The sequence below is a fragment of the Mchenga conophoros genome, linkage group LG3 (assembly GCF_057382185.1).
Source record: "Mchenga conophoros isolate Kocher_MC1m ecotype Shallow Benthic linkage group LG3, M_conophoros_male_GT1.1, whole genome shotgun sequence".
Lineage (NCBI taxonomy): Eukaryota > Metazoa > Chordata > Actinopteri > Cichliformes > Cichlidae > Mchenga > Mchenga conophoros.
Window position 1 is genome coordinate 41,076,425 of NC_140528.1, and position 27,507 is coordinate 41,103,931.

At 39.3% G+C, this 27,507-nt stretch overlaps 2 protein-coding genes, 1 long non-coding RNA gene and 1 pseudogene across 3 annotated transcripts; 1 reads left to right on the forward strand and 3 right to left on the reverse strand.

Moving 5' to 3' along the window:
- The window catches only part of LOC146578653 (uncharacterized), a 563,460-nt pseudogene that overhangs the window by 422,802 nt on the left and 113,151 nt on the right, over positions 1-27,507 (forward strand).
- On the reverse strand, positions 509-9,115 carry LOC146578673 (uncharacterized). The gene is made up of 3 exons (XR_014891574.1): positions 2,583-9,115; positions 1,345-1,682; positions 509-1,106 (listed from the first exon to the last, which is right to left on the reverse strand). It is a non-coding gene; the product is annotated as an uncharacterized LOC146578673 (long non-coding RNA).
- Positions 12,367-14,525, reverse strand: LOC146578674 (myelin-oligodendrocyte glycoprotein-like). Its single transcript, XM_085269125.1, has 3 exons — positions 14,184-14,525; positions 12,940-13,287; positions 12,367-12,813 (listed from the first exon to the last, which is right to left on the reverse strand). Exons 1-3 carry the CDS (start codon positions 14,254-14,256, stop codon positions 12,710-12,712), a joined length of 525 nt encoding a protein of 174 aa, XP_085125251.1. The 5' UTR covers positions 14,257-14,525; the 3' UTR covers positions 12,367-12,709.
- On the reverse strand, positions 19,043-26,601 carry LOC146578675 (uncharacterized). The gene is made up of 4 exons (XM_085250240.1): positions 26,587-26,601; positions 24,883-25,243; positions 21,271-21,618; positions 19,043-21,151 (listed from the first exon to the last, which is right to left on the reverse strand). Exons 1-4 carry the CDS (start codon positions 26,599-26,601, stop codon positions 21,048-21,050), a joined length of 828 nt encoding a protein of 275 aa, XP_085106366.1. The 3' UTR covers positions 19,043-21,047.

The window sequence follows — 27,507 nt, forward strand, 5'->3', positions numbered from 1 at the left end:
AAAGTCTGAAAAAGTAAGTCCCACAAAGTCATGTGTCCACTGTGCAGCTGTGTTGATATAATGAGTGAATGATTTGATCTTTTCACTGCCTGCTGTGTTTCCTTGACTCCTGAGCAAAGATAAAGAGTCAGTTCAGACCTGCAGTTGGTCCTCGTGGTGTTTGAACTTGAATTCAGCCTGATTTGTTTTTCATGTCTTCTCCTCCATCATCAGTTATCAGGAGAGCAGACAGTCAAAGTACAAGAATTCAAACAAACACAGAGATTCTACTTACAGAGCAGACACAGCACAGATGTTTCCTTCATCGTCCTTCTCACTCATTTGAGCTTTTTTTCACTTCTGTCACTGACACCAAGTAAAGCCCGCCCTCTTCCTCTGAATATGTGGTTTCTTCAATTGCAACAAAACAGTGCTGCATAGCTACCCTTTGTTTGAGTCACCATTTAACCAAGTACAAGCATTAGCTCACTGACCCAGATTTTTTTTCATGTACTTTTAATTACACAGTGCTTCTGAAAGCTGTTACACAACAACACATTGGCATAAACACACTTTCAAACTTAAAAAAAAGTAGAAGTAACTACAGGTTTAACAATATATTAGTTTAATAAGCTGTTTGTATCTTATCTCCATACAATAGGATATAAGATAAGATAAGATGAGATAATGTTATGTTGGTGGTCAGTAGTAATAAACTTCTTCAGGCCATGTTGAAATGACAGCATTACACAGTTATTGTAGATTTATCAGGTGCACTTCCATGATGTTATTCTTAGTTTGTTCACAGCTCCCTAAAATGTGCCAAGAATACACCCCTCACCCCACTACACCACCACCATCCCCAGAATATAGAAAGAACATTTAATATAAAAATATATATATCCTTCTTTTCATTTTTTTTTTTAGTTACTGTTAGTGAAAACATCTGCCTAGCAATTACTTTTAGGTTGAGTAACATTTGGCTTTTTTGTTTTTACTTTTTTTTTTGTGGATCATAAAACCAACAAGAGCAGCAACAAGAAGCACAGCAGAAACAGACAGAGCAATTTTCAGTTCAACAGATCCATCCTCCTTCCCTCTATCCTTTGTGTGTCCTCCTGTCTGACCTGCAGGTGAGAAACAGGTGTGAGGTGTCAGCTGTCAGGTAGATGATGAGTGAAGAACAGAACAGAATCCATTTCCTCTTCAAACTGATGTCAGACATTATCTACTGCACTCTGATCACATCACTCAGACCAGCTGCTTTCTACAAAGTCTCATCAACAACATCTTTAGAAACAAACATCAACAACCAGGAAGCAGCTTCACCTCTGATCACACACACACTCAACTCTACTCACTCACCTGGAGGATCAACTCTCAGCTTGATAGTGGTGATTTGATTGCTGCTACTTCGAGTTACTGCCAACTGGACTCGTATGCAGTGGTATGCTCCCGAGTCATCTGCCGTCACATCCCTCAGAATCAAAGACGCAGTTCCATTTTTCATCTGTCTTTCATCCTGCAGATCCACTCGGTTCTTAAAAATCTGCTCTTCAGATTCAAATCTCGATACAAATAGACATTTTCATCTTGTAGGCCAGGTTTGGTCCACATTACAACTCTGATGGAGTCCTTATTATTTGGAGCTTGACATGGTAGACTGATGCTATGTCCAGACTGAACTGGGATGATTCTCTGGTCTGAAAGACAAAATAACACAGAGCAAAGTGAGTTGTCGAGAATCAGACAAGACACCAAAAATACTTTTTTTAACTACTGATGTTGAGAATAGTCAAAAGAGGAGCACACTCAGGAAGTATTTAGTGGACACTACCAAGTGTGCCACATCAGTGGACTGACAAAAAGAATTACTTACTTCAGATATGCTGCTTACTGTCTTTGACATTTGACTTAATTATTTTTTTTCTTAATGATATGAAGCATATCTGTTTGTTTTTTTTCTTGATTGCCAAGACATCAGGGGGCATGTTTGAATTCTCATCATCTGTGGGAACTTTGACCTCAGTTTAACGTCAAAGTCCTGCTGCTTGAATTGTCTAAAACTCTGATGACAGTTGTAGATTAGAGTGGCTGTGGCTCAGGAGGTAGAGCAGGAGTGTGAATAAATATGACATAAAGCACTGCTGATTGAGACATGTATGAAGTGATTTGACTGCTCAGGTAGAAAAGTACTACATAAGAGCTAGTCTGTTTAGATTGAATAAGGAGCTCGTGGTAAATGGAAGCTGATGGTTTTCTCAGAGACGTTTTAATATCAGCACCAGATCATTTTGGAAAGACTCCACAGACCTTTGTCTTCTTATTGCTTAGGGCTTACATGTTTAATTGACTTCCTGCAGGTTCCACAGAAACATGCCCTGATGATGAGTGGGGGGGTTTAAAGTAAACTTTATTTAATGAACAATTAAAACACATATTCACTTTAAAACAAAAACATTCTGTAACAATGAACTACTACTATATTATATCTATTGATATTGCATTATACCATATTGTACACATGCAAACCACTCTGAAACTCTTTATTCTTCTTTATGTTGCTTATGGTGGCTGTTTGGTTTCCAACAGTTAAATCTCACCTGCAGACACGAACACAAAGACGACAGCAAACAGCAGAGTTGAGCAGAGTCGAGCAAATAAAAAATCCTGCTTGCTGATATTATCCATGAATAACTGGACCGGAGATTCAAATCTGTCTGCGTGAGATCAGATTCAAGGTTTGAAACATGTCACGTGTGTCCTTCAGTCGCTCAGCCAGAATAAACTCTTTCAGTTTCCCTGCGCCTGAATTATCACAAAACAGTCCCTCTTTTTTTTTTTTTCTTTTGTAAAAACTTTGTCCTCGATCTCAACAGAGCACGAATGAATTCTTGGGAGAAGGGAGCAGCCGTTAAACCGCCAGTGGGCAGACAACACCCAGAACACGAGCGTTTTCTCTGCCAGTTGTTTTCATGTAAACGAGAACATGAAGTGAAAAAATATTAAAGTGTGCAAAGATCGAAAGACTTTTGTTTGATTTCCCCTCTGATCGAACAAAAGGGGAAGTTTCTTTCATCCCACACAGCTAATGATGTCTCTTATAAATATACAGACACCGATTCTCCTTCAGCTCCTCTTGTTGATCTGAGCTGTCTCCGTGAGAAACCCTTACACTACATCAGAGCTGCTCTTACACTTTCACTTTATTTAGTTACCACATTATCTACTCCTTTATGAATTATTGTGCTGCGTTTGACAGAACAAGTACGTTCATAGACACAGGAAAAACCTACAACCCTCATAAGTCTTTGGTCACAGTGAGCCGACTGCAGCTGGTCCAGAACCCCATATTGATCCTCTACCTAATCGCACTAGTCAAGGTGTGAAAACAGGTGTAGGTCACAATCAAGGTTTCGGGTGAATGCGCTGTGAAATCTAGCCTCATGCTATCATGTGACTTCCTGAGGTCAGATGGCCCAGGATGTGAGTGGGCATTAAGGCATCTGGCAGGGATCTCAAAACTGAATTATAGATGGCAGACAGTTGGTGTCGTAAACCACCGTCTCTGTTCAAAGATGGTCGCTCACAGTGGACAAAATGTGAACACTGGCATCCTCAAAAGAGTGACCTTTGTCCTTCAGATGCAGATGAACTGCTGAGTCTTGTCCCGTGGAGGTGGCTCTTCTATGTTGTGTCACGCGTTTGTGAAGTGGCTGTTTGGTCTCTCCTATGTAGAGCTCTGGGCATTCCTCGCTGCACTGTACAGCATACACCACGTTGTTAAGTTTGTGTTTAGGAGTTTTTTCTTTAGGACGGACAAGCTTTTATCTGAGTGTGTTGCTGGGTCTGAACTACACTGGGATGTCCTGCTTGGAGAAAACTCTCCTGAGTTTTTCGGAGACACCGACTACATAAGAGATGACAATGATGTTGTATTTATCTTTCTGATCCTCCCCAGCTGGTGTCTGATCCACTTTTCTGTGACTCATCTGACCTTTTTTTTATTAAATATACAGCACCTTGGTCAACAGTTGTTTTAAAAGTGTTATATAAATAAACATGAGCTGCTACTTATGTTGTGCTTTTCTACTCAAAGCCTCATTCACCTAGTCACATATATGTAAACATGCAAACTGCTGGAATCCAGGTATCAACCCATCAACCTTTCGGTTGGTTGACAACATTCTCTAACTGTTATTCTATCTCAACCTGCTCTACAACCTCCCAAAAGCCACCAAACAGGAAAGTTGCACTTTTAAATACAACATACATCATAATCACATGCCAGATATAAAATTATCCCCAAAATACAAAAAAATAAAACAAACACACAAAAACAACCTAAACACCTACAGCGTTCACTCTAAGTCAAAGAATCAATATTAGATTTATGTCATACTTTATGACACCTAACACAATAGTGTACAATGATGATGCAGGTCTGATTAGAAACAGTTTATTCCCAGGCAGGGATTGCAAAAAAAAAAAAAAACTCTTAACGCACACAATAAAATGTTATCAATATATCAAATATACTAAAATCTCCCCAGAATAAACAAACCCAGTTCTAAAACTAATAAAAACACAACTTTCTATATGCAAAATCCCTTGATGTAATTGTCCCACTACCCCGGATGAATGTTCATAATGGGTGCACAAGCAGGGCAGAAAGTCCTTCTCCAGAGCGGAGTCTTCGCCAGCCTAGTCCCAGACAGACGAGGAGGAGCGTCCGGTTCCCCTCTCGTCCCTTCACTGCGCCCAGCCCAGCTCGCATTCTGCACTGGAGTCCATCACGCAATGCCACCACGGCTCTCCTCGCATCAGCGCCCTGTAAATAAACAAAAAGGGGCCAGAACAATCGTCCCGGAAGCGGGAACCATGGCGAACCTCTCCCAACATGGCTGCACCGGGTCAACAACAGTGGAGACACTTCTTAAAAATGCAGGTAGAGGTATACCTTTGCCTGCTGCTAATCACACGCATTGTCTCCTACTGTCGCCGTTCTTGCTGTCGGGGTCGCCACGTCTAGCTCAGCAGTCTCCAGATAAAGCGACGCACCCCCACGACCAGGCAGCGGGTCCCTCTTTTTCCACCTGGCCTTCATGTATTCCTCCTCATATCTGGGACCTCTACTCCTCCGATGCTCAGCTAGCTTATGTGGTGGCATATTTCTTTTCTCATGTGTTAATCACATATTTAATTATATCACATTAGCTATAGTAATATCACTTTGTCCCTTTACTATAGTAAGAGCACTCCTGTCACTAGTTTGCATACATGTGGAAAGTTAACACAGTGAGGCCATTGTAATGGGAGACGTTAAACAAATAGTGGGACTCCTTCCACCTTATCAAGGATGTAAATCTTTAGGTGACGGCCAAGCAGAAAACAAGGTCATAATTCTCTCTGTGAGGGAGGAGGTATAGCCCCCCCCCCCAGTGAGAGGGGCCAACATGTGAGTTTGAGGAATGTTCTTTGTCTGTGTGTCTGTATATAAGATGTAAGGCGGCGGCCACAATTCAGAGATGGTCCTGGTGTTTCACTGGGATGCTCTCTCCACATTGCGTGGACATGCGTCTAAATTAAAAAATATATTCCCCTTTTTTTTAAATTTTACAGTTCGTTAAGTTTTTTTTTTTTTTTTTTTTTTTTAAACGTTTAGGATGTTAAACCCACTTCAAATCATGTGTTGCAGGTTACTGATAAATTTTCCACAACACTTCCTTTTAATAGGTCTTTAGACAGCTGATAGGCCACCTCTGGACACACCATGCCTCAGCAGGTGATCCCTATCAGCTAATTTGTCCCATGCCCAGCTAACCCACAGTGGATCAAAACAATGTAAAATAACACACTATAAACATGCTATACAAACAGAATAAAATCATGCAAATAAAACTACACTTATAAATAAACACAAAAAATCAGAATAAAACCAATATAAAAGAGTTTCCACTGTGACAGATACACACAATACTTAGAGCAGACTATCAGACAATTTACACAACTCTGTATTACATGAACTGGTTAGAAGGCAGAACTGATTAAAAGAAAAGAGGAAATGCTGAAAGACTTACCAAGGATCAGTGCTACTACTACAAGCTGATCTTAGAGGGAAGATTAACTTTATAAAGAAAAGTGAAAACAAGGGACTTTCCAGATGATTTGAGAGTGAGTCACTCCACATAGCAGCCATGTCCATTCTGTGGAGTTCACCTGTTTTTGTGTGGAAAAAAATGGATAAATCAAATGAAGGCGTGTTAAAGTTTTAGGGTTACACATTTTTGAATCAACGGCATCATCAGTAAGAGCTGCACTTCACTACCAAGTAACTGTACTCTTTCAGTACATCATATAGTTCTTTCATGTGGTCTGTGAAACAGCAATGAGGCAAACATTGCCCTCCTAACATGCACGTGGATGTGGTGTTGTTTGTTACCAGTGATGATGTGAGTGCTGAGTGGACTGACACTAATACTACCTAACGTGAAACTTTCTTTTATCACATTTGGAGAATTTAAATCCTATACAAATCTTTCCCCCCAATTTTTGTACAGTCTTCATAAAGATGAACCTCTTGTCTTCCTTAATCTGATGGTGGTAATTGAGATAAAACAGCACAAATTAAATCAGGCTTGGTCCTTTGTTTCTGTTGCAGTTTAGCAGGCCCAGACACATGTTGGGAGTTCTGCTGTTGTCAAAGAGTGACATGAAATTTAGCTTTTCTTTTCTTTTGTTCTTTTCTTTTTTTTCCTATTCTACAAATCAACAGGAAACAGGAGTACAAAACAAAAACAGGACTAAATAATGATTCTTAATTAGCTGTAGGTCTGTGTCTGTCTGAGCTCTGAGGTAGTCTAGTAAGCTGTCCAGGGTGCATCTCTCACCCTATGACAGTTAGATTAAAGGATGGCTGGAAAATGCCAGACAAACATCAATATAGATGAATAGATATTATTTGGTTTGGTGCTCGAATATGCCCTGCATTATCCACCAAGCAGTGCTTCAGCACCACCAGCTTCCCTACAAATTATCTTAAAATCAGCCTGTCTTTAAACAACTCAAGCTATCTTTAGCAAAATGGTAACATACAAAGAACCGGAGTTTTGAAAACAATGCAAAAAGCACACTGCACCCACTGTCACACCAAACACAGAGAGTTGCAGCAGTGGACATATATAGTGATGCTTTCTCCATCCCAGCATCCCTCAGACATGTACGGCATTTACTTCCAAAGATGTGCAGTTAGCATTTTGTAGGACTGTGAGCGAGCAGGAGATAACACCTCCGTCTTTGGGTACTGTCCAAATTGAAACAAGGGCGCAGATTGATACTTTGGGTGGCTGTAGCTCAAGAGGTAGTGCAGGTCACTTACTGATTAGAAGTTGGTGGTTCAACCCCAGTCTACATCCTAAATAACCTTTGGGATATTTAGGATATTAACCCCAAGTTGCTCTTTGATGCATCCATTGGAGTATGAATGTTTGTGAATATTAGACAGAAAGCACTTAATCGTAGAAAAAGTGTTTGTATAAATGGGTTAATGATGCATATTATATATGTATAAATTAAATAAAATTCCCCACTCGCCCCTGCAGACGGTCAATCCTTCAAGCTTGGGTCCTGGGAGCTTGAAGGTCCTGCGCAGTATTTTAGCTGTTCCCAGGACTGCGCTCTTCTTGACAGAGATCTCCGATGTTGTTCCTGGGGCTGCTGGAGCCACTCGCCTAGCTTGGGAGTCACTGAATTGAACCTAGTGCTCCGATTATCACTGGGACCACTGTTACCTTCACCCTCCACATCTTCTCAAGCTCTTCTCTAAGGTATTTCTCGAGCTTCTCGTATTCCTTCTTCCTGATGTTTCTGTCATTCGGAACCACTACATCGATCACTATTGCCTTCTTCTTTTTGTCTACAATACAGATGTTCCTGTACACTATGCCAAGCACTTGGTTATGGCGTTCCATTTATTTATTTATTGGCTGTCCCATTTGGGTCTTTAGCCATCAGAATAATTGTCTGAAGGCCAAGAAACATGCCAAACAGATTCACTTTACCAAGTGGATCATCACAGTGTTGCTGTATTGGTCCATTTAAGTTATTTCAGGTGGGACAGACATGACTAGGGGATAGGGAAGGGAGGGAAAGAAAAACAGAAGGGAGGAGAGATATGAGAGAAAACAAAGAAAAAACTCTTGGCTGGTGCCCAGGCAAGGCCAAACACAAGATGATTGCATTGGTACAATCCATTATGTGTGCAGATAGTTAGGAACTTTTTACTCTTTCACTTCCATTTGGTGATAGGGCTTTATAAACTTCATTTCCTTCCTTTTCTTTGACAAATTCATATTATGAATTCAGAACCTTTCTGTAATAACCAGGGATTTATCTACAAATCATTTGGCAAAATCTCAAAAATTTCACAAAACGTCTTGCTGGATAGTTTGTCTGAGCTTCCTAGTACGAAGTATATTGTTTCCTAACATTAGAACGAGGAGGTTGGAGACTTTTTAAAATCTTGCTCTACATCATTAGCTTTGCAGTATAGTGTGGCTCTTTCATTACATTGTCCAGTCTTTACTGGAGTATCTAGTACCTACACGGGTTGGTTCAACCCGGTTTTCAGGGTTTTCCATCAGGTGGTGGTACCTGGTAGCTAGTATTTTTTAGTACGAAAATCAATACCAACATACATACCGCCACTGCATGACAGAAATATAAATAATATTTTACAAAGAAGATGAACTCGACTACAGCAAAATTACAGAATCTAATACAGCAGAAATACAGTAATATACATGTGTAATACAGTTTAACTTGGTGTGAGAAAACCATATCAGAATCAGAATCACATTTATTGGCCAAGTAATATGTGAGCACATATGAGGAATTTGGTTCCAGTCAATGGTGTCTCTCAAGCACAAGAATGTAAAAACACACAATATATGAGCAACACAATGAAAACATATAGCTGTTAGACTGAGACATAGAACATCCATGTGAGACAAATCAAGACCCCAAAACAGTTTCAGGTTGTCAAGACAACATTTTCATTCTTCATTGGAAATGTAGACATTCAACATTTATTAAACCAAAAGAAAATATGATATAAAAACAGAAAACATATATATATATATATATATATATATATATATATATATATATATATATATATATATATATATATATATATATATATATATATTAATGTTTTCTGTTAGATAGATATATATATATATATATATCGTTTTGTTACTATTAGTGAAAAACATCTGACAAGCAAATATTTTTAGGTTGAGTGGCTGACGGTGGGTTAATTATGTTTTGTTTTTGTAAAGTTAAAAAAATAGTCCCAATTTAATAGCTGTCACTTAGCTGTTCTTCCCCCTTTTTTAAGAAGGGGGATTTTTTGCAACTAGTTAAAAAAAAACTTGGAAAGAGGAACTAACAGAGATATGTGAAATGAGACACTTCATGGCACTCGTGTTTCACAACCACATCCTGCTGAGCTAACATGACTCTTTGAATTATCATTTGACTTTTGAAATGACTCTTTATGTGATTTGGTGCTACAAAAAGACAAATGAACTATAACTGAATATAGAGTATATCAAACTTTATATCATACTTTTTAGATGGCTAACCATAAGCAGGTATCTTGTGCTTCGGTTTCTGTTACGTGTCATCTCAGAGGCTAAAAATGTCTGTGGACCACAGAGGCTGCAGGAGCTACAATATAAGATCGACTGGTGTCTCTGGTGGAAATGTTTTTACTCTTGCTACATATGAGAAGAGTAGCAATGAGAATTGTGGATGCACAAACTAAGAAATCACAATTGCACCTACACAGGGTATGATTGCAGCTTGATAACCAAGCAAGCTATCATTAACTTAGCATTTCACTCACTCAAAAGGGAATTTGGTCAAACCACTCCATCACTGAATGTTGGAGGTTATAGCTCAATGAAGTCCCATCAAAACATCAGTTATTTGATCTTGAGGCCACCAAATCCAACACCTTCACTCCTTGGTTCAGTGTAACAGACACCAGGAATGAGTCTGAATTTCTACACCAAATATAAAAGAACTCAGAGTGAAACCCACCATGTGTTGTTGGTCCCAGCTAGTTTAAGAGGAGCTCTGTCAGCAGCTACAGAGCTCCAAGGGACAAAGTGCCTGCTGTAATAACAGAATTAAATAACAGAATTATTCAATAATTAAAATATTCAGGTCGTAGGATCTGAAACTGATGGAAGCCAAGCGAAGTGCCTAACACCTAGTTTCCACTGTTAGCTAGTCAACTCGGCTCGACTTGGTTTAAGAGAAATTATGACGTTGTGTTATTTGATGGGTACTCAGTTGTAGCTATAAATGGCCAAAACCAAGCACAGTCGAGTTATGTCGAGTCGAGTTGGTACTAGTGGGATACAGGCTTATGTGCCTGAACTAAAGTGCCTATGAGTACAACTCCTGCAACAATTTGCCCCCACCCCCTCCCAAATCTACCCAACAACAACAACCAAAGCAAAGACCAATCAGGTAATCAAAATAAAAATGAAGCAAACAAACAAACAAACAAACAAAAAGATTGCTGATTTTACCCAACACCAAAAAAGGCAAAATACCAAATTACTTCCCTATAACACGCAGCATGATTTAATATTCTACACCGACAATCAGTGTATGCCTACTACTTGACCCAAAAGTATATAAAATGTAAAAACATGAAACAAAAACAAAACAGAACAACAACCGTAATGCAGATTAGGGATTATTTAATATAAAGTGAAACCAAAATCAACCAAATCATCTGGACTAAAAGTGATCTGTGATTCCAATCAGTGTTCCTAAACTACCACAAAAACAAAGTGTTCAGCAGTCTGTAAGAAGTGGACGGATTCAGAAGCCATATTCAAAACCAGTTACAAATCAGGAACATGGACAGTACGAGTTTTCAACAAAAATAGACAACAGTCCCTCTAGTCCATCCAGCTGAACATTATTGTCCAGACAGATAACATTTTTTACATATTCACACAGCCTAAGTCATTGGTGTGAGGAGGGAACTGACTAAACCAACAATCCCATCAAAACCAATGAGGTGTTCCCAAACATGCAACTTTACCCACATTTTACAGATGAAAAGACAAAACCGACGAGGAAAGCAAGGTCAACAGTCCTGTGGCTGTCATAATATCTCCTTCTATAATCCACAGTGATTTTTCATTTTTCCAAACTCTTACTGTCACATGTTGTGTTGTATAAACACTCGTGTGTATATATATTAGGGGTGCAACGATATACAAAATTCACGGTTCGGTTCTGTTCGATACTTTGGTGTCACGGTTCGATATTTTTTTGATACAAAAAAAATGTTCATGCCTTTTTAATTTGTCATTTATTAAAATTATAAATATATATTTTAACTCAGAAGTACAGTTTTTAAATTTAATGTTGCTGAAACAACAAAGTAATAAAAAAACAAATCTAATCGAGGAATCACTCATCTTTTGGAAAAGAGAGTTTATTACAGAGAAATGTCTCTTTCCAAACTAAAAGCTATACTATACGCTTCTTCTGGGCTATATTCTCAGCAGCATATTAAACATATCAGGTCCCCATAAGGAGAATCATGTGCTATTGGCTGTCTAAATGACTCGGGTAAAGTTTGTAGCATGCGTGTTTGTTGTTTTTGTCTGCTTCCACTTGTCTTTGCACTAGGATGATGTTGGCGTAAATGTGCAGTCATATTCGTTGTGTTCCCACTAGTGCTGTCAGCGTTAATCTCGTTAAAATGACATTAACGCCATAACGTGGCAAATCTCCGTTAATGAGTTACAGCCGATCGCCCCATGCGTGGGGCTGGACGGTGTCAACACATTAACAAGCTAACTGCGCTAACGCACTAGCTCCCACCCATGTAATTGAGCATTGCGTGGCACATCCAACATACTGTTTTACTTTTGTCCATGACGCGCTTACCTTCAGGGTCATACGTCACATGAAAACCAAAATAGTTCCAAACGCCAGATCTGAATGAGGGTGGGGGAGGTTCAATTTGTCATGTTGCAAGGAGAGCTTAACTTCTGTCTGCTAGCTTGCCCTGCGCTCAGTGAATCTGCGTTCGACTACTCCGACTAGGCTGCACTGTCGAGCGCAGATCCACTGAGCTCTCAACACAGACAGCATCGTCAGAAGGAAGGTTGATAAAATAAATTAAAAATTTTGTACTGTTCGATATATATTCGTACCGAACCAAAAGCACTGTATCGAACGGTTCAATATCGATACGAGTATCGCTGCACCCCTAATATATATATATATATATATATATATATATATATATATATATTTTTTTTTTTTTTTTTTTTTTTTTTTTCACATATAATATTTTACAAATAATGTAAACTCTACTACAGCAAAATCACTAATTCTGATACAGCATAACATACAGTAATATAATAAAGTTTCACTTGGTTTGAGAAAACCATATTAAAATACTGAAGATGGACTCAAACTGTAGGTCATAAAGCTGCAATCAGATATTACAAAGATGTTTGAGAGAAATGTGAAATGCGTTTAAATTTTAGATGTTTGAAATCTGCAGCTGAATGTTCCCCATCTTTAACGCTCGTCTGACCTCAGATCATTTTTGTTTTCTTGTTTTCATTAACAAAAAAAATGAGGTTGGTTTGAACACTGACTGTTTTCTTTAAATTTTCTGTAGCTACAAAACAAAAGCAACAACAAGAAGCACAACAGGAAGATACAGACCAACGGCCAGTCCAAAAGAACCACTTACACCTCGTCCTACTGGTAGGACTGCCCGACCTGCAGGTGAGAAACAGGTGTGAGGTGTCAGCTGTCAGGTAGGTGATGAGTGAAGAGCTAAAAAGAATCCAACAACCAGGAAGCAGATTCAACTTTGATCACTGACACTGAACTCTCATAACTCACCTTTAGAATTAATAACTCTCAGGTCAAGAGTTATGGTCGTGGTGGAAGGGCTGAGGTCTTTTTTCTGGGTAACACTACATTCATATTTTCCAGCATCATTAATCATCACATCCTTCAGAATCAAAGACACGTCTCCATCCTTCATCTGTCTGTCCTGCAGATCCACCCGGTTCTTAAAAGATGGATTCTGATCTGCGGGATCAAATCGCCCATCTCGATACAGATACACATTTTTATTTTGTAGGTCAGGTTTGGTCCAAGCTACAGCTCTGAGGGAACCTTTATCTCTTAGAGCTTGACATGGTAGAATGACGTTCTGTCCAGACAAAACTGTAACGATTTCCGGGTCTGGAAGAGGAAACAACACAGAGCAAAGTGAGAGAGTAAGGATCAGAAAAGACACTAAAAAAAAAAGCTTTTTCTTATTGATGTTGAGGACACTGTGGGTCAAAAGAGGAGCCTCAGAAACCAGCACACTTGAGAAGTATCTAGTGGACACTACCACTCAGTGGAATCACAAAAGGAATTACTTACTTCAGATATGCTGCTTACTGTCTTTGACACTTGAGTTAATTTTTTCTTAATGATATGAAGTACATCTGTTTTTTTTCTTGATTGCCAAGACATCAGGGGGCATGTTTGAATTCTCATCATCTGTGGGCACTTTGACCTCAGTTTAACGTCAAAGTCCTGCTGCTTGAATTGTCTAAAACTCTGATGACAGTTGTAGATTAGAGTGGCTGTGGCTCAGGAGGTAGAGCAGGAGTGTGAATAAATATGACATAAAGCACTGCTGATTGAGACATGTATGAAGTGATTTGACTGCTCAGGTAGAAAAGTACTACATGAGCTAGTCTGTTTAGATTGAATAAGGAGCTCGTGGTAAATGGAAGCTGATGGTTTTCTCAGAGATGTTTTAATATCAGCACCACATTTTGGAAAGACTCCACAGACCTTTGTCTTCTTATTGTTTAGGGCTTACATGTTTAATTGACTTCCTGCAGGTTCCACAGAAACATGCCCTGATGATGAGTGGGGGGGTTTAAAGTAAACTTTATTTAATGAACAATTAAAACACATATTCACTTTAAAACAAAAACATTCCGTAACGATGAACTACTACTGTATTATGTGTGTTGATATTGCATTATACCATATTGTACACATGCAAACCACTCTGAAACTCTTTATTCTTCTTTATGTTGCTTATGGTGGCTGTTTGGTTACCAACAGTTAAATCTCACCTGCAGACACGGACACAAGGACGACAGCAAACAGCAGAGTCGAGCAAAGACACGCACATGTTCCTGCAGCCATGTCCGCGCTGTAGTCCGACGATCTTTGTTTAAAATCCCGCCTGCTGATATTATCCGTGGATAACTGGACCGGGGTCTAAAACTTGACTGCGTTAGTTCAAATTCAAAGCGAGTGTGAAACATGTATCTCTTTCAGCCGCTCATCTTGAATAAACGCTTTCGATTTTCCTGCGCCTGAATTATCACAAAAAAGTACCTCTTATCTGTTTTTTTTTTCATCTAAAACTTCACCCTCGAGCTCCATATGAAGCCTGAGGAAAACAAACAGGAGCAGCCGTTAAACCGTCTGTGGGCAGACAATACCCAGAACACGCCCATTTCTCTGGCAGTTGTTTTCATATAAACGAGAACATGAAGTGAAAATATGTCAAACTGTGCAAAGACAGGAAAGACTTTTGTTAATTTCCCTCTCATCAAACCAAAGCGAAGTTCCTTTCAGATACAGCTTCAAGGTTTAAAGGTGAAAACATACACATACTGATTCTCCTTCAGCTCCTCTCATATCTCTGAACTGTCTTACTAAGAAATACTCACATTACATCAGAGCTGCTCTTACACTTTATTTTAGTTACCACATTAATCATCCCTCAGTTATGTGCTGCTTTTGACAGAATTGGTACGTTTACAGCAAAAGTGTACCACCCTTTGGTCAAATGAACTGCTTATTATGTTGCACATTTTTTACTCTAACTGAGAACTACACCCCATCACACAAGCACTTTCTCTAACATTCACACAGACTCGAATTCAGATCGATGCATCAGAAGCAACTCAGTATTCACCATCTTACCTTCCTTAAATATGCAAACTGCAGGAGCCGGAGATCAAACATGGATCCAGTTGGTTAACAACCTGCTCCCAAAAAGCCACCAAACAGGAGAGCTACACTAGAAAACACAACATACTCCATAATCACATGCCAGATATAAATTGATCCAAAACATAAACAAAACAGCCTAAACACCTACAGGGAGTGCAGAATTATTAGGCAAGTTGTATTTTTGAGGAATAATGTTATTATTGAACAACAACCATGTTCTCAATGAACCCAAAAACCTCATTAATATCAAAGCTGAATGTTTTTGGAAGTAGTTTTTGGAACATAACACGGCCTATCTTTGTTTAGAAACTTCAGTCAGCATATAATACAAACACAGACTCAGAGCAGACTCTCAGACAACTTACACAACTCTTACATGAGCTGTGGTTAGAAGGCAGAACTGATGAAAGATAAAAATAAATAAAGAGGAAATGCTCAGAGACTTGGCAAGTATCAGTGCTACTACATTCTGATCTCAGAGGGGACTTTGATGTTTTGTAACGAAAAGTGAAAATAAGGGACTTTCCGAATGACTTGAGCCTGCTCTGTGGTTCACCAGTTTTTTTGTGTGGAATAAATCCAATGAAGGAGAAAGAAAGAGCATTAATGTTTTAGGGTCGCACATTTTTGAGTCAATAACATCAGTGAGAGCTGAAGTAACTGTACTCTTTCAGTGCATCATACAGTGCTTTCATGTGGTCTATCTGTGAGACAAGCGCAGCAGCAAGTGAGTCAAATACTGCCTAACATGCACGTGAATGCGGTGTTGTTGTTAGCAGGGATGATGTGGCGTGTTTACTGAGTGGGCTGACACTAAAACTACCTAACACAAAAACATGAAACTTTTTTTTAACCATGTTTAAAATGTTTATCTAATTCTTGGAGCGATTTAAATTCTACAAATATGCATCACCACTTTTTGTAAAGTCATAATGAAGATGAAACTGTTCGCTTCCTCAATTCGATGGTGGTGAAGGAGTTAAAAAGTCTTGAAAGCACAAACAAAATCAGTCTGACCGATCCTGTACACAGCATGTGTGAACATGTTGGAGCTCTGTTGTTAGCCAAAGAGTGACAGGAAGGTTTGTTTTTCTTTTTGTTTTCTGTTCTATAAGTCAACAGGACAAAGTCCGGTCAGACAGGGTATTTATTTGATATTTGTACCTGCATGGGTTTTTCTCCTACAAAACAATAACATGCTGGATTAGAGAATGAAATGCCTGTTGGTGTGGTACCCTGAATGTTTGAACTGTCAACAACTCTCAGCCCGCAGCGTTTGTGCCCCCCCCCCTCACTTTTTTTTCTTGCTTTTGCTGTGAATAGTTTGTATCACAGAGCAAAACACATTTGCTCGCACCCGATGTGGTGTTAGGGTGATATTTAGTTTGGTCAGTAGGTGGCAGTGGCGGCTCAGATAAATGAGAGACTGGCAAAGTAATGCCTTACAAAAGTAACACAGGACAGTTATTGTAATGGAAGCCGTCAGTAACAAAGAACTGCTGTTTTGCTGTGTTTCAGGTGAAAGCAGTATACGAGCACTGCATAGGTTTATGAAAAGTTAACACTTATTTAAAGTAATATTTTTTGAGTGAAATTCCTGTTAATGTGACATTAATGTGTCCAAATAAGAGAGTTAGTTAAGCTTATCTGTGGATGAACCTAGCAACATGGGTGTCCTAGAATCCTACATTAGACTTTGCAAAGTGTTGTACCATCAAAAATATGACAGAGAAAAATATTTGCTGGTTTAAGTTAAAATTATCAGAAATGTTTTGGTAAACCAGCTGGTACATGTTGTGTATTGTTTACTGTCTTTTACTCTGTTCTCTAAAGGCTGATTATAAATAATCCTCTGCAAAAGTAACGCAGGACAGTTATTGTGATGGAAGCCGTCAGTAACACAGAACTACTGAGAGCAACAAAGCTCAATGTGCACCTGAATGAACCTTGTCTTCCTTCAGTGTGTAACATGATCTGGTGAGCTACCAGCCAAGAGTATGTTTCCTGCTCTGGACAAAAATCTAGAACATGTTGAATTAACATCTTCCAAAGATGGAACAACTACAAGATGACATCAGAACAGCATTGTGGACCCTTGGGAAACCCAAACTCACAAAGGTGTGCCAGCGTCTTAAGTGTAGGGAACCAACAGTGGTGGGTTTTAAAGGACAGCCCCGACATGCTCTGATTCGGCTGGCAGAAAGTGCTCTGGACGAGATTGAAGAAGCAGAGGAATCTGAAGTGTTTCTGCTGTTTGTATAGGATCTCCAGTCGTTCATACAGTCATTACAAGAACATCCTGTGACCGAAGCGGAGCTACTTCAAACTTCTAACAGATCTCGAGGACTGCTCTGCTGTAGAGTTTTCAGCTGTCCATGGTGGAGTCTATAATGAGAGCAATCGAGGCGTTAAGGAGAATTTACAGCTCAGCGTAGGTAACACGACGGCAGTGGGAGAGGTTTTTTAGTGTCAATGTAGGCAGTGACAGCAATATGTGGCACAACCACCCTGTGGTGTGGAAAAGAGAAAAGTGCTAACATGTGAAGAGCCAGAGTGTTGAAAACAATGCAAAAAGCCCAGTGCAGCCAGTGTCTGTGCCTTGGCACAACTTTGTATACAGTATTTACTTTCAATGATGTGCAGTTAGCATTTTGTAAGACTGCATGCGAGCCTATCTGCAGTGGATGATAGCACCCCTTCAGTTGCTGTGCGAATGGAACAGCAGTACAGAAATGTGCACTTGGGGTGGCTGTAGCTCAGGAGGTAGGGCAGGTCACTTACTGATTGGAAGATTGATGGTTGAACCCCAGTCTGCATGTCAAATATCTGTGGTCATGATATTAACCTCAAGTTGGATCTGATGCATGCACTGGAGTATGAATTTATGAATATTAGACAGAAAGCACTTAGGCATAGACAAAACTGCTTGTATAAATGGGTGAATGATGCATATTACATAAAGTGCTTTGAGTGCTGCAAGAGAGCAGAAACACACTTTACAAGAATCAGATTATTTACATTTTACACATCTGTGGACCATAAATTAGACGTTATACTTCTTTGAAATCCACCTGAAGGATGCTGCCTGCAGGGATGCATGTGTAGTAGACTGTGGGTCATTCTTCCTTGTGCAGTCTTTGGGCCATCACTCAATTCAGACTAATTTATATTGTGTAGAATCAGAACACTTGGCTCAAGTGCTTCATATTGTAAAGTAAGGACCTTACAATAATGCAGAGAAAACTCCAACAGTCAGAATCACCATTTGGTGATACTGTCCCACTAAACTTTGAAATAGTCTGGGAACCACAATTAGGCCCACAGTCTGAGAGCACAGAAACACACAAAGAGCTGAAGTGAAACTGAGTGTTAAAATAAATTAAAATTCCCCACTGCTGCCACCGTCTGTGTTTTTCATCATGTTTTTTTTTTTTATTAAAATTTTTATTGTGGTTTTTCTTTTCCACTGGTGAATCCACTGTTGCTTTCTTACCTTAATCCGGACCACTAGTCAAACGATCAGCATTTGACAGGTTCATAGGTCATTATCTTCCAGTGACACACGAGCACGACTGTGGGTGAAAGCCCCTCTTCATTCGCTGTCAGGACAGAAACCTGTGCACATGTTACTCTATTTATTAAAACCTTCTCCGTGTAAAGTTGTTTCCTCTGTGAAGCACGTTGCAACATTGGCTTTGGAAAGATAAAAAGACTCAAATGTGTTAAAGTGAAGGTTGTAGTAGTCTAAGCTAGTTTGGATGAAGTGGATAAACAGGATGAGAAATATGACTGCAGTTGTTTACCTTGGTATTAATGTTATAGATATTCATACATGCTTATATTATCTGCATGAAAGAACACTAAAGCAACATGGACGTCCACTTAGAGAGAAAATGACAGAGCAGGGAATATTCTGACTATTTGATTTCAGCCTGGGACTCAAATCTTAAACAATCTTAAAGTGTCTCAGTGCAGATTATTAATTGTACATTCTGATTAATCTCACTATAATATGATAAGTTCATCTAAAGTATTTTACAATGTTTTAGTTTTTCTTTGTCCTTCAACTCTGATGGAGCAGCTGTGATCAGAGTGAGAGCTGCAGCTGGATTTTTTTTTTTTAAAAAAAAGCCTTTACATGACTGAAATCCAAGTTTATGGAGGGGTCTGTTTCTCAGAAGCTCCTGAAGGGAAGTTAGATTTCACGAAATACCAGACTGGGACTGATAAGTTTCAGTTTCATTATCCTTTTTATTTTTGTGTTCATTTCAATTCATTTTTTCTCATATAGCAGCAAATCAATACTCATTCCAGCACTGATTCAGAAGCCATTTTCAAAACCAGTTAAAAATCAGGAAAATCAACTTCACAAAGAATGGCAAGTTGGACAGCAGTCCCTCTAATCACTCACTGAAACCCATCCAAGTGAACATTATTGTTCAGGCAGTTAATTTTTTGATTTACTAACACACCACAGCCCAAGTCATTGGTGTGTGAAGGGAACTAACTAAACCAACAATCACACCAAAACCAATGAGGTGTTCCCAAATATGCAACTTTACTTATGTTACACAGATGAAAACACAAAACCGACAAGGAAAGCGCGGCCAGTCCTGTGGCTGTCATATTATCACCTTCTATAATCCACAGTGATTTTTCCACACACTGTGACATGCTTTTGTGTCTGTGAGTTGGTTTAGTCAGCATCTGTATTTATGCTGACTGAACATGATGAGTCAAACCCATCCAGATGTCACAAACAGCTGCTGAACCTGAAGCTGAAACCAACACTCACTGATTCCAACACTGCAACATACACGACACTGGATATTTAATTAGAAAAACACAACATAATATGCATATATGTACAATGGGTTTGGGTCAAACTTGTGAATTTTCCACAAAAGAAATATAAACGATATTTTAAAAAGAATATAAACTCGGCTCACTGATTCTAATACAGCAGAACATAGAGTAATGTTCCTGCGTAATACAGTTTAACTTGGTGTGAGCAAAACATATTAAAATACTGAAGGTGGATGAAAACTGTAGGTCATAAAGCTGCAGGCAGACTTGACATGATGTTTGAGAGAAATGCGAAAAACATTAAAGATTTTAGATATTTGAAATGTGCAGCTGAATGTTCAACATCTTTAAAGTCTGTCTGTCCTCAGATCATCTTTGTTTTCATTAAAACTGAGCTTGGTTTGAACACTGACTGTTTTAGTACTGGAGCATAAATGTTTAAACATATTTATGGATTTTCCCTGCTTTTTATAAACAGGAACAATGAAAATGAGACTTTAGTGGATTGTAGTGCACTTCTTGACAGTCAGATAATCATAATTTAGAAATGTAAAACAAAAAAGTATAGCAGGAACAAAATAAACTGTTTTCAAAGTGGTTGGTTTAGAATGTTGATCTTTTTATGACTAACTTAGCCAACTCATTTTACTCTGCTCTGGGGAGCTCGTGCAGATTCTGACTCATTTCTTTTAACCCCTCAAAAGTAAAAAGAAGACAGACAGACCAACTGTCAGTCCAACAGATGGAACCACAAGAAACTGAACATTTAAGATGTAAAATCAAATCAAGAACTTAACATTTGATATGGCCTGCTGGATGTTAAGCATTAAAATGTCTGTCATCTTATCATCTTCCTTTCTCTGGAAAAATGTCAACCTACTACTTCCCAGCAGAAGGGTGGTATGGACCCTGATTGTGTTGTTGTTTATATCTTCTGTGGATGGAAAAAAACAACTGCCAGAAAAAGCAGACCAGAAACTGTCAGACCAACAATCAGTCCAACAGATGTGAAAGAAATTAAAATTTTAGATGTTTGAAATCTGCAGCTGAATGTTCCCCATCTTTAATGCTCGTCTGTCCTCAGATCATTTTTCTTTTCTTGCTTTCAAAAAAAAACCCACTGAGGTTGGTTTGAACACTGACTGATTTCTTTAAATTTTCTGTAGCTAAAAAACAAAAGCAACAACGAGAAGCACAACGGGAAGATACAGACCAATGACCAGTCCAGCAGAGCCACTTACACTTCGTCCTACTGGTAGGAATGTCTGACCTGCAGGTGAGAAACAGGTGTGAGGTGTCAGGTAGGTGATGAGTGAAGAACAGAACAGAATCCAACAACCAGGAAGCAGATTCAGCTTTGATCACTGACACTGAACTCTCATAACTCACCTTTAGAATTAATAACTCTCAGGTCAAGAGTTATAGTAGTGGTGGAAGGGCTGAGGTCTTTTTTCTGGATAACACTACATTCGTATTTTCCAGCATCATTAATCGTCACATTCTTCAGAATCAATGACACGTCTCCATTTTTCATCTCTCTGTCCCGCAGATTCACCCGGTTCTTAAAAGATGGATTCTGATCCTCGAGATCAAATCGCCGATCCACATACAAATGTACTATTTTCTTTTGTAGGTCAGGTTTGGTCCACTTTACCACTCTGATGGAACCCGTATCATTTGGAGCTTGACATGGTAGAATGACGTTCTGTCCAGACTGAACTGTGATGCTTTTGTCCTCTGAAAGAGGAAACAACACAGAGCAAAGTGAGTGAGGATCAGTCAAGACACTCAAAAAACTTTTTCCTACTGATGTTGAGGACACTGTGGGTCAAAAGAGGAGCCTCAGAAACCACCACTGAGAAGTATTTAGTGGACACTACAAAGTGTGCCACATCAGTGGACTCACAAAAATAACAATTAACTTCTAATATGCTGCTTACTGTCTTTGACATTTGAGCAAATTATTTTTATTTTTATGATATGAAGTACATCTGTGTTTTTTTCTTGATTGCCAAGACATCAGAGGGCATGTTTGAAAAGCCAAAAATCTCAGATTTTGATAGCACAAAGAGTTACTTCTCATCATCTGTGGGAACTTTGACCTCAGTTTAACGTCAAAGTCCTGCTGCTTGAATTGTCTAACACTCTGATGACAGTTGTAGATTAGAGTGGCTGTGGCTCAGGAGGTAGAGCAGGAGTGTGAGTGTGAATAAATATGACATAAAGCACTGCTGATTGAGACAAGACATGTATAAAGTGATCTGACTGCTCAGGTAGAAAAGTACTACATAAGAGCTAGTCTGTTTAGATTGAATAAGGAGCTCGTGGTAAATGGAAGCTGATGGTTTTCTCAGAGACGTTTTAATATCAGCACCAGATCATTTTGGAAAGACTCTACAGACCTTTGTCTTCTTATTGTTTAGGGCTTACATGTTTAATTGACTTCCTGCAAGATCCACAGAAACATGCCCTGATGATGGGCGGCTTAAAGCAAACTTTATTTATTAAACAATTATATCACATATTCAGTTTCAAACAAATACACTGTCTAACAAGCACCTAATACCTTTGTATTATATCATATTGTACACACGTAAACCACTCTGAAACTCTTTATTCTTCTTTATGTTACATACAGTTATCTCACCTGCACACACGGACACAAAGACGCCAGCAAGCAGCAGAATCGAACAAAGAAATATGCATATTCCTGCAGACATGTCTGATGATCTTTGTTTTTAAAAATCCTGCGTGAATCCGTAAGTAACAGGACCGGAGTTCAAATTTGACTGCGTGAGATCAAATTCGAGGCTTGACCAAAGTCACAGTGAAACATGTCACAAACTCTTTCGATTTCGCTGGGTTTAAATTATTAAAAAGAAAATAATTCTTGATTAATTTCCCAAAAGTTATATCCTCGATCGCCACGGAGAATGCATGAAGCCTTCAAAATCTTAGAAAAAGGAGCTCACAGTGGGCAGAGCCTTAAACCTTGAAGAACAGGCACATCCCTCAGCCAGCTGTTTTCATTTGAATGAGAACATGACGTGGAAAAATATGCCCCCACCCACACACACACTTACACACACACATGTCCTGATTTGTAAAATGTTATGGGTTCATCATTCCTGTCCTGATGTTGTCTCGAGCTCATGTTTGAACACGAGCTATCTCTGGTAAAATCTTGCACGACTCTTTTACATGAACTGGTTGGAAAGCAGAACTGATGAAAGATAAGAATAAATAAAGAGGAAATGCTCAAGGACTTAAAAAGGATCAGTGCTTGATCCTGATCTCAGAGGGGAAATTTAACTGATTCATAAAGAAAACTGAAAACAAGGGACTTTCGGAATAAACTTGAGTGTGAGTCACTCCACACAGCAGCCAGGTCCGTTCTGTGGAGTTCACCTGTTTTTGTCTGGAAAAGAAATCGAATGAAGGAGAAAGAAGGGGTGTAAAAGTTTTAGATTTCTGAGTCAATAACTGCAGTGTGAGATGCACATCACTACGAAGTAATTGTACTCTCTCGATACACTGTACTGTTCTTTTAATGGTTTCTATCTGCGAGAAAGCAAGCGGCACCACTTTTTGTGGAGTCTTCATGAAGATGAAACTCTTGTCTTCCTGAATCTAACGGTGGTGAAGGAGATAAAAAAGCTTGAAAGCATGAACTAAATCAGGTTCTGTGCTTTGTTTCTGTTGCTGCGTAACAGGCCCAGACAGGAACTACATACAGCATGTGTGAACATGTGAGATCCCCCTGTCTTCAAAACAGTGAAAGGATGTTTTGCTTTTCTGTTGCTTTTTTTCTTTTTCTCTTCTACAAATCAACAGAAATAAAGAGTCAAACGGGGTTTTTAGCTGATGTTTTCATGATTGATGGGTTTTTCTACTACAAAACAATAAACTGTTGGATTAAATAATGATTATAAATTGACTGTAGCTGTGTCTTGTCTGCAGTCAACTTGTATTATAATGTGCCGATAACGCCTTATCATCAAACTTCAAACAGACCTCAAGGATTGCTCTGCCATAGAGTTTTCAGCCGTCCATGTTGGAGTCTAATGAGTGTAATCGAGGTTTTAAGGAGTTTACAGTTCTGTGTGGGTTGCAGTGAGAGGGTTTTTTTAGTGTTGATGGAGAAAGGGGAAGTGCTAACATACAAAGGGCCAGAGAATTGAAAACAAAGTAAAAAGCTCACTGCAGCTATTGTCTGTGTTTTGTCACAACAGTGAAATCCACTCTTACGCTAAAACACAGACAGTGGCTACAGTGGTCACATATCCTGGTACTGTCCCCATTCCAGCATCCCTCAGACATATACAGCATTTACTTCCACAAAGTTAGGAGACAGTATTTTGTAGGACTGTGAGGAAGCAAATATCCAGCGGGAGAGAACAGCCCCTCCCTTTGCTTGCTGTCCAAATGGAAACAAGCGTGAGGATGTACATTTGGGGTGGCTGTAGCTCAGGAGGTAGAGCAGGTCACTTACTTATTGGAAGGTTGATGGCTGAGCCCCAGTCTGCATGTCAAACATCTTTGGGCAAGATATTAACACCAAGTTGGTCTGAGGCATGCACTGGAGTATGGATTTATGAATATTAGACAGAAAGCACTTGTTATAGAAAAAAAGTGCTTGTATGAATGCATAAAGTGCTTTGACTGCTGCAGGAGAGCAGAAACACACTTTACTAGAATCAGATTATTTACTATTTTACACATTTGTTGACCATAAATTATACTTTATACTTCTTTGAAATCAACTTGAAGGATGCCGCCTGCATGGACGCATGTGTAGTTGGTGGTACATCAGACCGTGCCACTGTTTTTGTGCAGTCTTTGGGCCATCACTCAGTTGAGTTCAATTCAGTTTTATTTATGTAGCATCAAATCAAACAGTTGGCTCAAAGTTCTTTATAAAGCAAAGTAAGGACATTACAATATTGCAGAGAAAATTAAAGGGCAGAGGTGAGTGGTACTAGTGGAGAGTCTTGGGCTTACTTGAAAACATTTTAGGCGGGGAAGGGGTTGCCGTGGGAGCATTCCAGGGATGGTTGAGAGTGTGGGGAGGCTGGTCCAGGTTCCAAGGTGTCCAGGGAGGTTGAAGTACGGGCTGGAGGGCTGAGGAGAAGATGAATGTGTGGTCCTCGGGTTCTGGGCAGACGGGAGAACGGGACGGAAACAGAACCAGCACTGCTGGTGAGTACGACGGGTGATGAATCTGGAGAATACAGGAGACGGGGGACACATTAACCCACGATCCAGGCACACAGAGTCTGAGCACAGAGGAGGCCAAGTTTACCACGGGTGGTAGCAGGAAGAACTGGCGAGGAGTAGCAGGCAGTGCTGGCTTAAAAGCCCTCTAGATGGAGCCCCGGAAATTGGAAGCAGGTGATGAGCTGGCCAACTCCACCCCAGGGGACGGACAACAGGAGCCTGGACCACACCCGACCAGACACTCCCACAGCATATGACAATTTATTAAAACCTTCTTCACATTAAGTTCTTTCCTCTGTGCCGCACTTTGAAATGTTGGCTTTGGAAAGATAAAAAGACTAACATATTTTAAAGGATCAAGTGGATGAGAAATATCACTGTGTATTTTTAACCCTGGTAATAATGTGTTAGATATTCATACATGTTTATATGACCTGTATGAAGGAACACTGTGGGAACTTTTCCTTCAACTCATCGTGTTTTCCATGGATGTCCACTGAGTGAGGAAAAGACGGAGCAGAAAATGTTCTGACTATTTGATTTCAGCCTTGGACTCAAATCTTAAACAATCTTAAATTGTCTCAGTGCAGATTATTCATTGTACATTAGTCTGATTTATCTCTCACTATAAGATGATAAGTTCATCTAAAGTACCTTACAATGTGTTAGTTTTCCTTTGTAGTTCAACTCTGATGGAGCAGCTGTGAGAGCTGCAGCTGGAAAATAAATTCCAAAGTAAACAAAAACAAGTCTTTACACGACTGAAATCCAGGTTTATGGATGAGTCAGTTTCTCAGAAGTCCCTGAGGGGAAGTTAGTTGTGTTCATTTCAGTTAATGTTTATCAAATATCAATCAAATATCAGCAAATCAACATTCCTTCAAGGTGTTTTATACTGAACCGTTAGAGAGAAAGTCCCACCTCTCACACTGTGAGCAAACATTTAGTAATGATAATAAAATCCCCCCTTTAACAGCAAGAAGCCTCCAACAGCACAAGGCTGTGTGGTGAGGGATGTTTGCAGATAACAGTCTCTGCACTGTAAACACTGCTGTGACATTGTGTCTCTGTGTGCAGGTGTGACATATGGCCAGACTCAAGATGGCTTAGATTATAAATGTATATGGTGAACAGTTTGTTGCTCTCTGCATTATTAAAATGCTGATGAGCTGATATTTTGTGTGTCTGTGCAGGCTGGGCCTACTGTATACCACAGCCTCAAGGGAGGATTGGCTTGCTGAGGCCGGGGTGGTTGCTGACCTACTAACAGACTGGTGAGTTGAGGACAACTGCTGTTCCCTCCCATTTACAATTTTATTGGTTGTCATATTTTTCCCACATCTGAGACAGATATTCAGACCTCGAATCTGTGTGTGTTACACTTACTGTAGGAGTGTGTAAACACATGGGAAGTGAAAAAAATGACTGAAAAATAAACTAAAACCATCACGGGAATCCCCGAGAGGCCAAAGCCTGTTTTATTGTTACTAAGGGAGGAGTCATGGTGACCTAATATCAGGTATAAAGAGACAGCCAGCGTCACATCAAGTCTGGTTGTAAAAGTCGGACATCAGAGAAGATTTGACTGAAAATCAATTTGTAGTTTGTTGTCCACCTTATTTGTACAATTTGAAAGAAGTGTTTAATTTTAGTAACGTTTCTCATGAGTTTGTGATCTCAAGAGTTTAATAATGTGAATACAACGCCAGCTTAAGCCTGACAAGGTGACAAAAACAAAACAAACTAAATAAAACTAATCTAAAAAAAAAACTTTTTTAAATTTTGTTTCTCAGATTCATGCTAACTCCATCTTCCCTAGAGGTAAAATTTAAGGATGTTTGCAGCTGATGATCATGTTTGTACATGTCTAATGTAACTGGAAATCGAATTATTCAGTTCCCATAATTTGCCAACTGAACTCTGCTGCTGGCAACACCAGGTGAAAAACAAACTGCAGCACTGAATGATGAAAAACTGGAGTCTAGGATTTGCTTCTGTGGATCTTTATCATTTTAAACATGTTGAGCCCACATTTCACTATATGAAATGAAAAACAAAGTCCTGCCTGTGGACCATAACGTTATTATACCCATTAAAAGCTGATGTAAAATATTGACTTTGACCCTTTTTTTAAACTACATTAATACAAAAGCACAAATCAGACACACTGAGTCTATATTTTCTTGTGGTTTATGTTTATTTGCAGTGTTTATATTGGTAAGGTTGTTCAAACTTGCTCTGATATTTTCACATTAAAGCCTTACAGCCATTCGCAAACAGCTTTTAATATGAAAGACACGCAGTAGAAGAAGTATTTTTCTGTACAGTCTTTAGCTGTCCTGATGAATTAGCGGTGTAAATGTGAATTGTTTATTTATGGCCACTAGAGGGAGATGTTTGACTATCAAA